At 41.3% G+C, this 16,509-nt stretch overlaps 1 protein-coding gene across 1 annotated transcript in view; it reads left to right on the top strand.

Annotated features, from left to right (window-relative positions):
• KIAA1549 (KIAA1549 ortholog) overlaps nucleotides 1-11,436 on the top strand; it is a 148,017-nt gene extending 136,581 nt beyond the window's left edge. The window contains exons 21-22 of the mRNA XM_055334769.1: nucleotides 3,265-3,410; nucleotides 5,604-11,436. Coding sequence (XP_055190744.1) covers nucleotides 3,265-3,410; nucleotides 5,604-5,855 — 398 coding nt within the window. The 3' untranslated portion in view covers nucleotides 5,856-11,436. The remainder of the gene's footprint in view (nucleotides 1-3,264; nucleotides 3,411-5,603) is intronic.
• Nucleotides 11,437-16,509: the final 5,073 nt, after the last annotated feature.

The raw sequence follows: 16,509 nt of genomic DNA, 5'->3' as shown, positions 1-16,509 counted from the left end.
GGAAAGTCAGCCATATCTCCTGCTCTTGACCTTATGAAGAAAAGGTCCTATAGTGTTCTGCAGTGCAATGTCCCTGTTCACCAGAACCTGGTGCTTAAGTGATATCTCCTGTGTGTGTTGCATGCAACCTACTATTGTGGCTGTACAGTTGTCTGTGATGGCTCTATTTGCCTGTTGTGGGCAGGGTTTGGTCCCTTGTTGTTAGTGGGCCACTCTGGGGTCATGTTGGGCTTGTTTTGAGTCAGACCAGGTGTTTGCCAGAGATACAGTAGCACTGAACTGCAGGGTACTTTCCCTTTGTTGTCGCCTGAGAACCTTTCATTGATTGGCAGGGCTTGTAGTCACACCAGATGTTTGCCCCCAGTCCACTGTTGGAGCCCCCAGTTGGATGGGTGTGTGTGGTTACCTTCCTCTTACCTCAGCACAGGAATCACTTTTTGAGTGGTGCTGACCCCCGTCATGGCTGCTTGCACTCTGTCATGCTTATGACAGTTCTTTGGATGGATCCTGCCGAGGGTGGAGGGAGCCTGTCTACAGAAGAATGGAGGAACAGGGTGCCCCTTGTTAGCAGGGCCTCTCAGTTCTGCCCTGGGAGGAACCTGGAGCTTCTTTGGAGATATGCTGAGGGCAGGTTGGAGGGGCTGGGTCCACAGGAGTGTGTGGGGGCAGAGTGCACTTATAGCAAACTAGGTGGAGAGTATTTGTGCTGCGCTGGTTCCTGCAGGTGTCACCTATACGTAGGCTGGGGGTGCTGGGCAGGGAAATGACATCTCTGTACCCAGGAATTTTTCAAACTGATGCTTCTATACTGTCTCAAGTGGGAACTCAGTTTCTTCTCACCCTCTGGCTTCCAGAGTTAAGCCTATTCATTTTCAAAGTTCTAGCTGTTAAACCCCACTCTTTATAAGAATTCATGAAGTTGAGCCCCTCTAGTTTCAAAGCCAAATGATGGGGGATTTGTTTTCCCAGTGCAGGTCTTCTATGCCTGGGATGTCTGGGGTGGGGTCTCCTCCTCTCCCTTCTCTATGCTGGCAGTGACCTTCCCTCTTGAGGGCTGTCTGGAAGATGTGTTTTGTTCTTGACCATGTCTCTGCCCTTCCTGCCCTTTCTCATGTGACTTCTTCTCTGTGTTTAGCTATGGAGAGTCTGTTCTGCCAATCTTCAGGTCATTTCCTAGTTATTTACACTAATGTGGGTGTTATCTAGCTGTATCTGTGGGATGGAGTGAACTTAAGGTCCTACTTCACCCTCTTCTCTGGAAGGCCCCAATTGTCCAGCTATTTAAAATGAAGAGCTCAGGGACACCTGGGTAGCTCAGTGGTTGAGTGTCTGCCTTTGGCTCAGGTCGTGATCCTGGGGTCATGGGATCGAGTCCTGCATCGGGCTCCCTGCAGGGAGCCTGCTTTTCCCTCTGCCTGTGTCTCTGCCTCTCTCTGTGTCTCTCATGAATAAATAAATAAAATCTTTTAAAAATAATAAAATGAAGAGCTCAGAAAGAATCAGAAAAAGAGGATTTAGGATTTACCAATTGCCTCTTCCTTTTATGGTACTTGACCTATTTTATCTCTTTCAATTCTTGAAATAACATCATGGAGTTGATTTTTTATCCCCATTTGAGAATTGAGGCATCAAGGCTCGGTGGGAGTTGTAGCCGACTGCCCAAGGTCACAATGGCAGGGCTGGAGTGCAAACCCATGTTTCCTGGGTGTGATGCCCCATCTGAAATCAGGGAGAAAGCCTGTGTTCTATCATTATGTAAACAAAGCAAGGTGCCGAATTGTGTCTGAATTATGATTCCAACTACCACAGTAGTTTTAACACTGTGGTATGCTTTTCTGTCTATGCACTTGTTTGCACCTTGGTAAAAGCTGGGGAACAGTGTGCTGCATTTTTATTCTTTGCAGGATTTGCTCAAACAATGTATATTGAGCAAAGAGTACTGATGGTCCCAATAATTTTAATGACTATTATAAAACTTCAGTAACTGTCAAGAGCTTCTGCATAGTGTATTGCTCTGATAGGAACCTGGCAGGTTTTTTCTGACCTTTAGTTTTTAGATATCCAAATAAAACTGTAGTATTCCTTATTTTTTTAAATGTATTTGGTTAATGGAGGCTATTAATTTGACAAGTTGAGTAGGAGAGGATTGGAAGATGGAGAGGGCTACCTTTCCTACCTCTGTGAAATCTTTGAACCTTGTAGGACTGGTCTAAACAGCACAGGTGAATTTGATGATTCTCGGCCCTTTTGGAAACAAGTATTTTATTTCACAGTGCTTAAAGATCACTTTTTTCTCCCTTAATCTATGGAATAGGGATATGGATATATACCATATATACCATATATATATATGGATATATACCAAAAGTTGATAGAGGAGGAAAATATGTCATTTATACCCCAGCCTTCATAGCTATCCAATGCTATAGTGTGTCCAAGTGTGGAGAATGAGCTTGAGAGAGATTCCTGGCTTTGCCATCAGTATACCTCACTGAGGAAGCTGTGGGTGGGTGGCTTAAAGTTTTAATAACGACATAGCTAAATTATGGAAAAATGTAGTTAAAAATAAATGGACTTACACATTCTGAAATATTTCTTTGATTTATGCCACATACCTTTTTTTTTAAAAAAATGCATATTGTATTTTCTCTCCTTCTAAGTCTCAAAGCCAGAGCAAGAAGGAGCCAGGTTTTACCTTCTTTACACCTCCAAAACCTTTCTCTCCTTTCTCCCCAGTAAGTAAGATCATCCTTACATGGATCCATTCATAGTATAGAAATGAATGGAAGGGCCCTCTATTATAGCCTTTATTCCCCATCCTTTGATGTCTAGCCAGGAAAATCAGAACATCACTGTTAGCCACTGTATTAAGTGGAAATAAAAGCCCATGAACCAAGAAGCCCAAGGTCTGTTTCTCATAGGAAATGACATTCTCTGGAGATAGAATTGGTGCCATATTTGAACAGTGCTTATATCCCTTGCCCCTAAGGGAGAACTGTGGTCAGAACCGAAGTGTCTTGGGTGCCTGGATGGCTCGATCTGTTAAGCATCTGACTTTTGGTTTTGGCTCAGGTCATGATCTCAGGATTGCTGGGCATGGAGCCTGCTTGAGATTCTTTTTCCCTCTCCTTCTACTATCTGTCTCAATAAATAAATAAATCTTAAAAAAAAAGAAGAAGAAGAAGAAGAAGAACCAAAGTGTCTTGCCAGGTAGCCTCACTTCCTTGCAAGTGTTGACCAGGCTGCCCCACTATGTTCCTTCAGGTTCCCAGATTCAGCATCTGACACAGGTGGGAATTGCAAGCAGAATTGGAGCCCAACCAGCGGAAATCCCACCAACCAGAGGTGGCCAGTATGGAGGACCTGGCTGGACTTCATATGGGGATGATGAAGCTGGCCGTAGAGAATCTGTAAGTATCTTGTGTTTGGGTCATCACTGAAAATTCAGATATAATCACTTAATTCAACTGCTTCTGCTTTGAGGACCGCTTTTTAAAGCCTACATAAGTAAAAGTTCTAACCTCTCTCACTTTTTTCTCCGTGAATGTATTTTTGCTTGCAGTTTTCAGATAGTAAATTCCCATCCACCTGGAGTGGTAGAATAATTGCACTGAACTTTTGGAAAGTGTATAATTTTTCCTGAGGCAGATTTCGGGCTTAAAGTAGTGATTTTTTTGGAAATAACCTTTTAAAAAAATACTAAAAGTGATACTCATTACAGAAAATCTGGACAGAGACCTCTAAGTAACAGCTACTTTAAAATTTTTTCCAGTTTTTTTTATATTGTGATAAAACACACATAATATTTGCCATGTTAACAATTTTTTAACTTTTTTTTTTAAATTGTTATTTATTTATGATAGTCACACAGGGAGAGAGAGAGAGAGGCAGAGACATAGGCAGAGGGAGAAGCAGGCTCCATGCACCGGGAGCCTGACGTGGGATTCGATCCCGGGTCTCCAGGATCGCGCCCTGGGCCAAAGGCAGGCGCCAAACCACTGCACCACCCGGGGATCCCCCATGTTAACCATTTTTAAGTAAACAGTTCAGTGGTTTTAAATACATTCATGATGTTATGCAACCATCCCCACCTTCCATCTCCCTAGTATTTTTCATCTTGTAAAATGGAAAGTCTGTGCTAGTTAAACACTAAGTGCCACGTGCCCTTCCCCCCAGAACCAGGCAACTTTGTTCTTCTTTCTGGCTCCATGATTTTGACTTTCAAGTAGTGAATTTGAACCTGTAGGTGACTAAAATCTGGACTTGATCTTTGGCATTATTGCTGTGTAAATATGCATGAGCTTACATACCTACTCGCACACTGTTTATGCTTTGTTGTGGGTTTATCCACGTTATTTATGTTATGACCCCCACAAGGTGCTTCTGCCACAAGCTCACAGTTTGGGTTCCAAGGCACAGAGTTTCTCTTAGTATCTTCTCATTACTTTGATCACTCTTTTATAGGAACAGAATCAGTATGGGCACAGGTCATTTCCACAAATACTTTTCTTTGTTTTTCTCAAGAATTTTATATGCATTTACATGTTTTTCCAGCAGAAACACTAAATTCTTTTCATGACCGGAGGCTTCTACTACTCAGTGAAAGAAAATTAACTTTAGAATATAATTTTCCTCTAATAGATACATTTTTATACTTAGGATTTCAGGTATCTGCTTTATACTTGTTGACCTTTTTCTGCCTTCATCGTGCCCAACTTATTTTCATGAGGTGTTTTGGGTTTTCCTATTAAATCCGGTGTTCACACTGCCTCTTTATCACTATTTGGAAGCATGAAATGTAGAAATATTCTAGGGCTTGAATGCTATGTTTACCATGAGGCTTACTTTTAGCATAAGTGAAACCACGGATTTAGTACTCATGCATGTATTTAAAGAGAGATTTTTTTTTTTCACTGAAAAGATAGGGAAAAAACCATTGAAAAGTACAATAATTCTGGTCAAATGGATGCCCAATTAACTTATATTAGGCAAATATAAGCAAAACTATTATATGTTCCAGTGGAGATAAAAGGCTTTGCATAACAGTCAGTAGATGCCCAGATAAATAAAATGGAGAATGATTTTGTGACATTGTTGATGTTCTTTGGGTCCCATGTGTGTTGCCTGCACAGCCTCCCAGGGCTTGAGCCCCAGAGCAGAAGCAGTTCTTGTCTGTCTGCTCATCTCTTCCAGCTCTCAGATACCATCATTTGACCTGTCCCCTCCACAGGGCACCCCAACGCTCCAGGTCCCTTCCTCTTCTCCCAGTGGGCCACTTACTTCCACACACATAGGCACAGAGAATTGGCCAACCTCATCATTCTTTCTTTCTGCCTTAAAGCAAGTATTTATTAGGACCTGTTAAGTCCAGGGTGTCTTTACTATATTGCTCTCGCTCCCACAGTTCTTCCACGGTTTCTTTCTTTTTTTTTTTTTTTTTCTTCCACGGTTTCTATATTCCATCCTGGGGGCCTCATTGGCGGGTCCAGTTCAGTGGGGGGTGGGCAGAAGTAGTCCTGAGATGGTGCCCACCACCAGTTTGAATGGGTTTTCCCTCCTGTTCTTACGTGGGAAGTACAGTAACGTTTTCCATGGTTTTTCAGACACATGTGCTTGGACATCAAGAGTATTCTTCACCGCTGTTCCAGGTGCCAAGGACTTCAGGCAGGGAGCCCTCTGCTCCTCCCGGAAACCTCCCGCACAGGGGGCTGCCCGGTGCGGGGCTGACTTACACCACCAGCTCCACAGAAGACCTCCAACCCGGCCACTCTTCGGCTTCACTCATCAAAGCAATCCGAGAGGAGCTGCTCCGGCTTTCCCAGAAACAGACCGCCGTGCAGAACTTCCACAGCTGATCGGCCTCACCTTGCAAATTTGCCAAGTATCTGCTTCCTGTGGAAGCAAGACTAAATGGAAATCAACCAAGTGGGTGTTTGTAAGAGAACGCACATCTCCTGGGCTAGGTGCCCATGTGAGGGAGCAAGGTGCAATTTTAGAGGATGCCATAGTCATGTGACAGGTCATGATGCTTTCAATAAGTTGGCAGTTTTTTGACCACTTGGGTTTCTGTCGAAATTTATGTACTTTTGGCCAAAAGCCAGCAGCACTTCGTGAAGGCAAACCACAAACCGAAACTAACAAAAATCACTAAATTAGTCTCCTTTTTAAAGGTAAAAGATGGAAATGTGTAGATGGCATAGGGATTAATGGAATCCAGCATTTCTGTGGGAAGATGTGTTTCAGCCTGGTTTGTATGATGAACTTGCTGCTTTGTTTTCTGAGAAAAGAGATTTGAAGACATTTTATTAACGGCTTGATTTCCCTCTTTTTCTCCATAGGAACTTATTTTAATAGTCACATTAACAACAAAAATACTAAGACTGGGAATTTTAAAAAGCTACTAGTGAGAAACCAAATGATAGATTGTAGAGCCTGATGATTCCAAAAGAAGCCATCATCTGCATTTTTTCCTTCTACTTCTGGTGCTATAGCTCCGAGGGCCCCTTCACCTTTATGTCTGTGAAATGCAACTTTGGCTTTTTCAATGGAAGAATATGTTGAAGATTTCATTTTGTCGTAGAAAGAAAGAAAGAAAGAAAGAAAGAAAGAAAGAAAGAAAGAAAGAAAGAAAGAAAGAAAGAAAGAAAGAAAGAAAGGAAGGAAGGAAGGAAGGAAGGAAGGAAGGAAGGAAGGAAGGAAGGAAAAAGAAAGAACAAATGAACGAACCTCCCAAATGGGGGGCTCCAGGGGAAAGCTTAATATTTATTTGGTTATTAAAAAATACATATTGGAGTTTAGATTTACATTCTTAATTGTATTTGCTGTTATTAATTGGGCGCATGCAACTGCAGACAGCATCCCATTTCAGTGCATGCCATTATTAAGATCAGTCCTATAGAAGGAGGCTTTCAGGAGGTCTTTACTAAGCCTTGCACTTGGCTGATGAGTTGCTCAAAAATTATGTTTGAATGAGAAATCTTACATGAGCAAAAGTTATTTATAAAAACCACCAGGGCCAACAAATTGTTATTCATGAGTACATTTCTAATAATCACCTTCTCTGTGTTCAAGACCTGAAAATGAAAAAGAGTTCAGTCCAGCCCCTGTAATACATCAAGAAATGTAAAGAAGAGCTTTGAGGACCACAAGGGAAAGGAGAGAGTTGCTTCTGATTTCTGATTTTATTGTGCATGACCACTGGGTGACTCTTAAAACCATCTTATGCACTTGGGGCCTGACAGAGGGTATCATCTTGTCTTGAGATTCACTCCTGAAGTCAGCATTTCCTTACTTCCCAAGTTAAAGAATATAATAACAAGGGCCTTTCTGTTTTATGATACCTAGTGAAGCTCAGAAGAAAAACAGATAATGGGGTTTCTACTATGAATCCTTTCTTGTTAGGCCCACTAATACTTTTAATTAACAATTCAGGGCTCTGACAAATCAAAATCTGTATTGAATTCTAAGAACCCCGTAACAGCTAAAATAGGTTTCCATAGGGTAATTGTTGGGGACCAGAATCATGTTTTAGCACTTCTTCAATGAAGCCTGTCAGTCTTCTGTTACAGGCAGTGTTGGTTCTGGGCAGTTAAATGTAGCCTCTTTTTATCTGTGCCCTCTGAAAGAGGGGAGGGATGCAGGAGAGTAAGTCTTTCATGGATGTGAAAGGAATGGAAATCCCTTTTCAGGCAGTCCTCGCAGGCTCCAAGGACTGTGGGAGATAAGACCACTTTCTGAACTTGATTTATCTCTTGGTCTTGGTTTAATATCAGGCTCTCCCCAAAGTGGAGGATTATCTTTGCATGTCACTCAAAAATACCAGGTTTCCTGAATATGTTAAGAATTTCAGATACCCAAGCAGAATCTCATTGTGGACACCTTACAGTGAATTTAGATCTTGTGACAGCAAGTGGAATAAATGCAGGTCCCTCCTCCCATTCTGCTCAGTCTCATGTTTTGCACACTGTGTACTAAGAATGGTTACTTCCTCTATACATTGCAGAAATGGGCATCTCTTTTCCAGAGGGCTGTGGTAGTGATTTTGATGCCTTTCAGACTAGCATGAAAGGGTTCAACCTGTATTGCTAAGCTTAGAATTGATAGACTTTTCAACGAATGTCATGACCAAAGATAGCATATGATAACCAGTGGTGTGTGGTGTGGTGTGAGCAGGCTCATGGGATCACCAGCACTCTTGTGTTGATTATAAAGCACACTCTGCACTTGTTTTCTCTAAATACCTGCAGCAGTTTTACCTGTCACCAAACTCGGGAGAGACTAACTGTCATGGGGAGCACCACACCCAGATGGGTCTTTGAACACTCAGTTAACGTGATCTATTTAAAAGAAAGGTCCTCATGTTGATCATGTATGGCTTTGGAGTTCCATTAACTGAAGCACCCTAAAGTGAAAAGTTTTGTGTGTATTCTCTTTTCCTAGTTTAAAAGTTGGTGGTAATAATGCAGATTATAAAGTTGAGTCAGAATTTCAGAGAAGGTTAGAGATCGTTTTCAGAGTCTGCTTTGTCACTAGCTTGCTACGTCAGGTACCTTCCTGAACATGTTTCTCCCCATCAGCCAAATGAGGACAGAGACTCTCTTTGTCTACCTCCCAGAATTTCTTCTTTCAAGATTCAGATGTGATCTTATGAGCAAACAACCCTTGAGGAGGGTGCGCAAAGCTTGGTGAAATGTAAAATGTTATCTGTATGATTGCACTGGAATTAGTCTATGCTGTGATCCACCAGTGACTTTGCATGGAGGTAACCAGAGCAAAATTAAGGGTTCCATGTGACTCCTCCCTCTTTCCCAATTTGCTTGAAATTCACATTCTTCATCCTTAACTTTAAAACAGCATTTATCAAACATCTTTCTGCACCTGACTTTTTGCCGTTTCTAGCACCAAAAAGTCAACATGAGCCCTGTCTTCTAGAGCTTAGAATCTAAGACAGCACGGCTGGGTATAAAAGACAGAAGCTACAGATACATAATATGGTGTGAACATCAATAAGATTTACTGAAAAAAAAAAAGATTTACTGAAAATACACAGGTGCATTGGGTACTCAGAAGAAGGGAAGTTGCACATTTGGAAACCATGGGCTCCTGGGGAGAAGCCCACTTCAGAAGCTACTATAATGAAGACGGGTAAGCTGGTGAGATGGCAAAGGAAGAGCTGGGGGTGAGTCTAGGTAAGGATGGAAAAGTGGGCAAAGCTGTCCTTGAAAATGAACTTGATCCAGTGCAATATGGAAAAAGAATCCCAAACTGCACTATTTAGGGAGTGCAAGAGGAGGAAAAGGAGCTGTGAGGATGTGTTCCCATTAATACGGCAAGAGTTTGTGAAGAAAGTCTGCACAGCAAGAGATCCAGTCTGAAGGAGGGAAGAGCAGGATACCAAGAACTGCTGGAGGATCAATTGTAAAGTATGAAAATATTGTAAGAATTCCACCAAGGTTTTATTGTGTAGGGCAGCTCTCTGTGGTCAGCCATTCAAACACATTAAATCCTTTGTGGAGCATAGTAGGTTATAAATAAACATGTTCCACTTCTTTGTAGCTGTCTATACAGTTTTCTCCAAATTTTATTTAACTTTAGAATATGTTTTGACTTTGGGGGGACATGGCTTTTGAGCAGCAGACTGAGCGGGTTTTGCCAACCAGATTTTTCAGGACATGAGGCCTGTGATGCAAAGCACAGGTGAAGGTGCACCTGAAGGCTTTGGGCCAAAACAGGTAATTTTGTGCTTTTATGAGCCTCCCATTTAACTGTGTACAGGGTCAGTGTTTACTGCATTGTACTTCTTCATGCTCCAGTGGCAACCCAGTCACTTGGACACTGATTTGCATTTGCAGTAATCCATGTTAATCATTAACGTCTCTTTCCCTTTTCATACTAGATTCTTAGACATGAATGAATTTGCTGGTTGAAAGGAAAACTGGTTAAGGTTCTGGGCAGGCGAGAAGAGGGGCTCCAGTCTTAACTACCATACTAACTTCAGCTCGAGGTGAGCTTTAGCCATTCCATTTCTACCTCCAAAGCCAGTCTCCAGAGCCTGCTTATCCACATTTGTCTCCGACAGGAGCGCGAGGGAGTCCACTTCTGTACCTGCACACTGACCATTTAATCACAAAACACATTTTTATGGAATGGTAACTTGAACTTTGTTTTTACATTTAATCCAACACATTAATGGATATTCTTATAACAGGTGAGAGGGGTTCCTAAGAGCAACTGCTGTAATATACTCATAAAATGTAATAGGCTCACACTTACTACCTAATGAATAAGGAGTGTGTATGTTTTAGGTTTCTTTTGATATTCTTGGAGGTGACTTTTGAGTGTTTAGGACTCCTCTCTCTAGTATTAAAAAGACTTGAAAACTGAAACCTCATGGTACGATCCTATTTCCATGCTTGTGTGTGTTAACAGTACATTTGGGAATTTATCTTAACACGCAGCAGCATTGAAATTTAGGACAAGAATATTAAATGCCTTGGAAACATGAAACAAAGTTAGGAACCAGCGAACAAGTGAGAGAAGGAATGAATTTCTCAATCTGAGGTGGTCTAGTCCAAATTAGTTTCCCACAGGGTAGTTATGCAGGCTCCTTGCTTATCCTTCTTCCAGGTTTTAATGCTCTGGGGCCACTTCACATTTCAAGAAAGAGTGAATGGTAGAAGGGACAGAGATAAAAATTGAAATGAATCGCTTGGTCCCTAATTCCACAAAACCTTTCTGGACATCTTGGAGTATCATGAAGGGTCTCATGCCCCTGTTTCAAGCATTCATGGCTTGACTCCCTAAGTATGCAAGTTAGGAATAGTACAGGGCCAAGTTTAAGGCAGACACCCAGTACTATTCCTCTTGTTCATGTGGGGAAAGAAGGAGAGGAGGCTCCACTGATTAATGCACTTGCTCTAAACACCAGAGGGCTCATTTGAGAAGGAGGGGTAAGATCTCATCTTGGCCTTCCTCCAGAGCATCTTCGAGGGAGCATGGAGATTGGGCCCATTGCCCTTGCAGGAAAGGTGGCTCGGCAGAGCTGCTCCAGGATGCCTACTTGTCTCCTACTTGGTCAAGGTCCATGTTCTTCTGACTCTTCCTGCATTCTCATTCCTGAATTGTGAGTGCTAATGTACGAAAATATGCAGACTAAATTGAGGCCACTCGTGGCATCAGTACTGCAACTTGAATTTGACAATCATGGTTTGCTGGTCTCAAATGGGCACTTAAATTTCAGTGTGGGTATATGATTTAGTAATCGAACCCTCCTTTCTATTTGTTGGTTATGTTTCTACCCTTCAATTAGCTGCCCTGTTTTCTAATGTGCTGTAGAGTTTTTGAAATAATTTATGCAAGTGTTTGGTTTCCATGTTTACAATTTATACTGCTTTCCTAGCATTTTAAATGGAAATGTCAATAAATGCTATGAATTGGTGTCCAAAGACCTCTCTTTATTTCCTTTGTAACATGATTGTTTTCTCATTCGTAAAGTGTGATGGTTGAAAGATATCTAATTGTTGTGTCCCTCGTGAGAACACCCGGGACTTTCATTTTCCAAGGGTTTAAGTCAAAAAGAGTCAAGTCCGCTTGTGGAATTTGCGGAAGTGTTCACTCCTACCTTGGCTGGTGCCACCCCTTCTGCCCACCGTGTTTTGCTTTTCTGCCACCCATTAATCAAATTGATGCTTCCAAGTCAGAGCATATTCATTTTGGAATTAAAGGATTAGACTCTACAATCTAGAAAGAGAAAGGAGAGGATCAAAGTCTGCACAGTCTTGAAAGGTAATAGGGTAAACCTGGAGTTGTTTATGAAACCCAAGACAATAAGGCCTTGAAACTGAGAAAAGCAAAAGGAACAAAATGTGGAACATAACAATGACATGAAATGTGGAAACATGGATAGGATCCTGGAACAGCAAGAACAATAACAAATGACATTAGAGGAGAAAGTAGTGAAACCCAAATAAAGTCCATAGGGTAGTTAGCGGTATTGTGCGAAAATTAATTTGTTGGTTTTGCTAATTTTACTGTGATTACTAAGACTTCTCTCAGGGGATGCTATATAAATGATATGCAGAAGCACTCTATTTTTAGTTTTTCTCTAAATCTAAAATTATTTTTAAATTTCTAGAGTAAGTTTGGTACAGATGAGGCCACCAGACCCTGTGCAGAAACTAATGTGAGCCTGCTGTGGGCACCCACCACCCAGCATCTGCCAGGCTTCTCAGAGTAGCCAGCTCCTGTTGAAGTTGGAACCATAGTTAACAACTGTAAGTCTTGGCAGAAAATAAACCTCCATGAAGGAGAAGTCAAAGGATCAAACAAAAAGGAGAGTTTGGACCTAAAAACCAGAAAATAATAGACCACTATCAAAGAGACCTTAAAGAAAATATGTCTTAGGGATCCCTGGGTGGCGCAGTGGTTTAGCGCCTGCCTTTGGCCCAGGGCATGATCCTGGAGACCCGGGATCGAATCCCACGTCGGGCTCCCGGTGCATGGAGCCTGCTTCTCCCTCTGCCTATGTCTCTGCCTCTCTCTCTCTCTCTCTCTCTCTATCATAAATAAATAAAAATTAAAAAAAGAAAATATGTCTTAAATGACAAAACCAAATACTAATCCTTGAAGGAAAAGTAAAGGAATTTTAAAACCTGTGCACACACAATGACCAGATACTCCAGTATTTTCAACCTAGCTGGCCATTTTAATTAATATGTCCTTATATTTTAATAAACATAGCTTTAGATTTAAAAGGGCAAGCAAAATACAGTGTAGACTAACTGGCATAACTGGTTCTCCTAAGAGATTTTATATGTTTTGCATGTAAATAGATTCAAAACCATAGAAGAACAGGGAGTTACTAGAAGTAGCTAAGTCTTAGCTAAAAGAAAGATCAGGCTGGTTCCATGCCCAGAGCCTGAACATGGAGTTGACATGAATATGAATTTAAACCATAATTGGCATTTCTTCTCCCTCTGTCTCCCCTTCCCCATTGCACCTGCCAATTACAGCTTACAGTAAAAAGAAAAAAAAACAATAGCAATACAAAGAGCCTTTGGTCCAGTGTCTGAATTAGATAATCACATTAATGAAATGTTTTTATTGTTGGACCATGCACTATTTGTTTAGTAACCTCTTTCCTTTAAAGATCTCCTGAACATTCCTTGCTGTAGCCCTCTGAGGAATAAATGAGACTGGTGTATGCTTGACTTCTCCAGTGCTAAGGACTTGAAAAATTACAGCCACAAGTCCAGGTAACCCACATTTGTGTAGTTAAACTATTTTTTGTTGTACTCGTGCCAAAGGATAGCATTACAGAAGCATAAAAAAGAACATATCTGGAAAACATATTGTAAACGTATTTTAGAATGGCTGGGTCGTGGATGCTTATATCCGTGTCTTGAAATTTGCATTAGTCTCTGTACTTAGGTTTTGATTCTGTGATGTGATATCAGTAGTTTCTTTCATTCAGCATTTTAAAATTCTGAGATTGTCTTAAAAGAGAGAGTACAAAGTTTAAAAAAAAAAAGTGGCTTAAAAGCTGAAATGAGTTGCTGCATTTCAGTACAAATGAGTGTTGGTCTTTTTTCCCAACAGTAGTTGTACACCATGGCTGCTTTTGAAGAGTAGAAAGGACATTCTACTTTTAGCAGAATCGAGAAGTAGCTCTTCCCCTTTAGATTCTCCTAAAGCTGGGTTTGAAGTCCAAGAGCCAGTATGTTTTCAGATTGCTGTCTTAACATTTCTCCAATACTATTATTTCTGGATTCCTTGTGAGACAAATTTTGTACACAAATTAGGAGTAAAGTTTAAAAAAAAAGACGTAATCAAATTTAAATCAGAACGTCCTATTACTCTATGTTGCCTATTAACTGTAACCTTTTTTGTTCTACCTTTCTCCTGGTCAAAATGTAGATTAGCAAAAAAGAAGAAAATAAAAACAACTCCACCAGCAGAAATACTGCCATCAAAATTTTAATGAATCTTGGTCTAAAAAAAAATGTCAGCCAATTTAATCTTGTTTGGTGATTGGGACTGATGAGGATGATTTGCTTTTAATTGATTTTACAATAAGCTATTGATTTGGATTCCAAAGCACACAAGGGCAAAGTGAGGGCTGAGAGGAGGGCAGAAGGATTAGAATTGGTGCTAGAGGTCATCTGGAAAGAAGGATGGGGAGATGTGTCTGGGGACCTTCAGCAGCAGGTTTTCTAACTGCTGGAGGAAGATGGCACCATGACCTCAAGAGGCCCAACCCTTTGTGCCTAAGCCTGCACCCCAGTGGGGGGCACTGCCTAAAAGACCCCCTGACCCATTCCATGGAATTTCCAGGGGCTTCCTGCCTGGTGTTTGTAGCTAAGATAGAGGACTTCATGAGTAGACAGAAAGCATTATTCTGGCTCAGAGAGTAATACTCTGTTTGGCCCTTGACCTTAACGCCAGGTAACTTAGAGGCTTTAGCACACAAACTGCTTTTGAAGGACCCTTGTGAAAAGAGCTCCTCCTTGATGGTGGAGCTCTCCTTAACTGGCTAAGTAGGCATAGACATCAGCTCTGCACATTTCCTGCCTTTCATCTCTCCTGCCACATGCATTCCCATTGACCACACACAGGATGAAGCAGGAGTAGCACCTCAACCCTATCTGCAGGGTCAGTGGCCAATGGCTTATGACAAAATCCTCTGTTCCTCAACTCTTGTGGATAACGAAGGTTTCACCTTCTGAGGTTACTGACCCCTGGACCTCAGAGATTGTTTGCTCTTCACATCAATGGGTTCAGAGTGACTTGTGCTAAATTTTATTTGCCACAAAATTTAGAAGGATGGTATTGTGATAGTTGGCAATCAGAAGTCAAAATGAGCACCTGGGTGACTCAATTGGTTAAGCATCCAACTCTTGATTTTGGCTCAGGTTATGATCTCAGGGTCATGAGATCGAGCCCCACATCAGGCCCAACACTCAGCAGAGTCTGCTTATGATTTTCTCTCTCCCTCTCCCTCTGCCCCTTTGCACTTGCATGGTCTCTCTCTCTCTCTCAAATAAATAAATAAATCTTTTTTAAAAATAAATCTTTTTGGGATCCCTGGGTGGCGCAGCGGTTTGGCGCCTGCCTTTGGCCCAGGGCGCGATCCTGGAGACCCGGGATCGAATCCCACGTCGGGTTCCCTGCATGGAGCTTGCTTCTCCCTCTGCTTGTGTCTCTGCCTCTCTGTCTCTCTCTGTGTGACTATCATGAATAAATAAATAAAATCTTTAAAAAAATAAAAATTAAAATTAAAAAAATAAAATAAAATAAATCTTTTTTTTTAAAGAAAAGTCAATACTAACAAAATTTCATTTATTCATACTAAGTTAAAGTCATACTTCTAGGATTAAAAAAATCTATAATATGTGTATAGTATATGTGCTGCTAAAGCGAGCACTAAGTATATAGGATAAAGGGAATATGATCTAACAGGACTTTTATAGGAAAAGATTTGAGGATGTTAATGGACATGTTTGGAGTGCTGGGCATAGTATAAACAGAAATATATGCTCCTAGGAGGGCATATAGGAATTTCTATGTCTCTTGCTGGTTACTTGAAGAATATAGGGGTCATATTTTGAAAGGAATATTTATGAATTTTATGGACAGACTGGGAGAAGAGGAGGAGCCTGAATAGCAAGATTAGAATCCATGTCATTTGAGGAAGAAATGAAGAGACTAGGTGCATATTGTGAGCAGTGAAGGCTTTGTAGGAAACATTGCTATCTTCAAATATCCAAAGTGTTGTCGTGAGAACAGGGATTGACTTGCTTAATGGTATTCTGGAAGACAGAACTGATATCTTGTAGAAAGTAGGTCTTGGCCCAGCTAAAAGAAAGAACAATTAGTAGATCAACACAGAAAAGCTATTCTCTGGAAGTCATCCTCATTGGCCTCTGGTGAGGACTTGTCTCCCATGGCACTGAGCTTGTCCATCAAGGGCGTCCAACAGAAGGAAAGGCATGTTTCAGCCCTGAGGTCTTCCAGCTCACCCAGTCCTTTTCTGAGACTTTCATGGCTGTAAGGTGGAAGATGAGCATCTAGACAAACTGGAGGAGCGATGGTGCTATGGATGGGACTGAACAAAACCAGCTCAGGCTCTCCCAGAGTCAGGACAATAGAGAAATAAATACTCCATCCCTTACTCCATTAGGTAGAGGTCAGGGGAGAATATTGGTTCATATGTCTTTGAAAAAATAGCTTAATGGTTTATAAATACACTTCTACAGTTAGAACTTGGTATAAGAGCAAACAATCTAAATTCCTGTCTTGAGAATCTCATGGAACAACAAATACATTCACTGAAAACTGACTGGATTGTATGGTAATACTACTGACACATGAATGCATCCACAAATATTTACTGAGTGCCAGCTATGTGCTAGATACTATTGTAAGCACCAGGAATTTGTAATACACTGGGAAATAAGCTAGACAAATCCCCTGCTCTAGGTAGGGGGCTACAGGTATACAACATGGAGGTCA

This window comes from Nyctereutes procyonoides, unplaced genomic scaffold, assembly GCF_905146905.1.
Source record: "Nyctereutes procyonoides isolate TBG_1078 unplaced genomic scaffold, NYPRO_anot_genome, whole genome shotgun sequence".
NCBI classification, from domain to species: Eukaryota; Metazoa; Chordata; class Mammalia; order Carnivora; family Canidae; genus Nyctereutes; species Nyctereutes procyonoides.
Note: the sequence above shows the minus strand (reverse complement) of the source record. Positions and strands in the feature narration are given on the sequence as shown.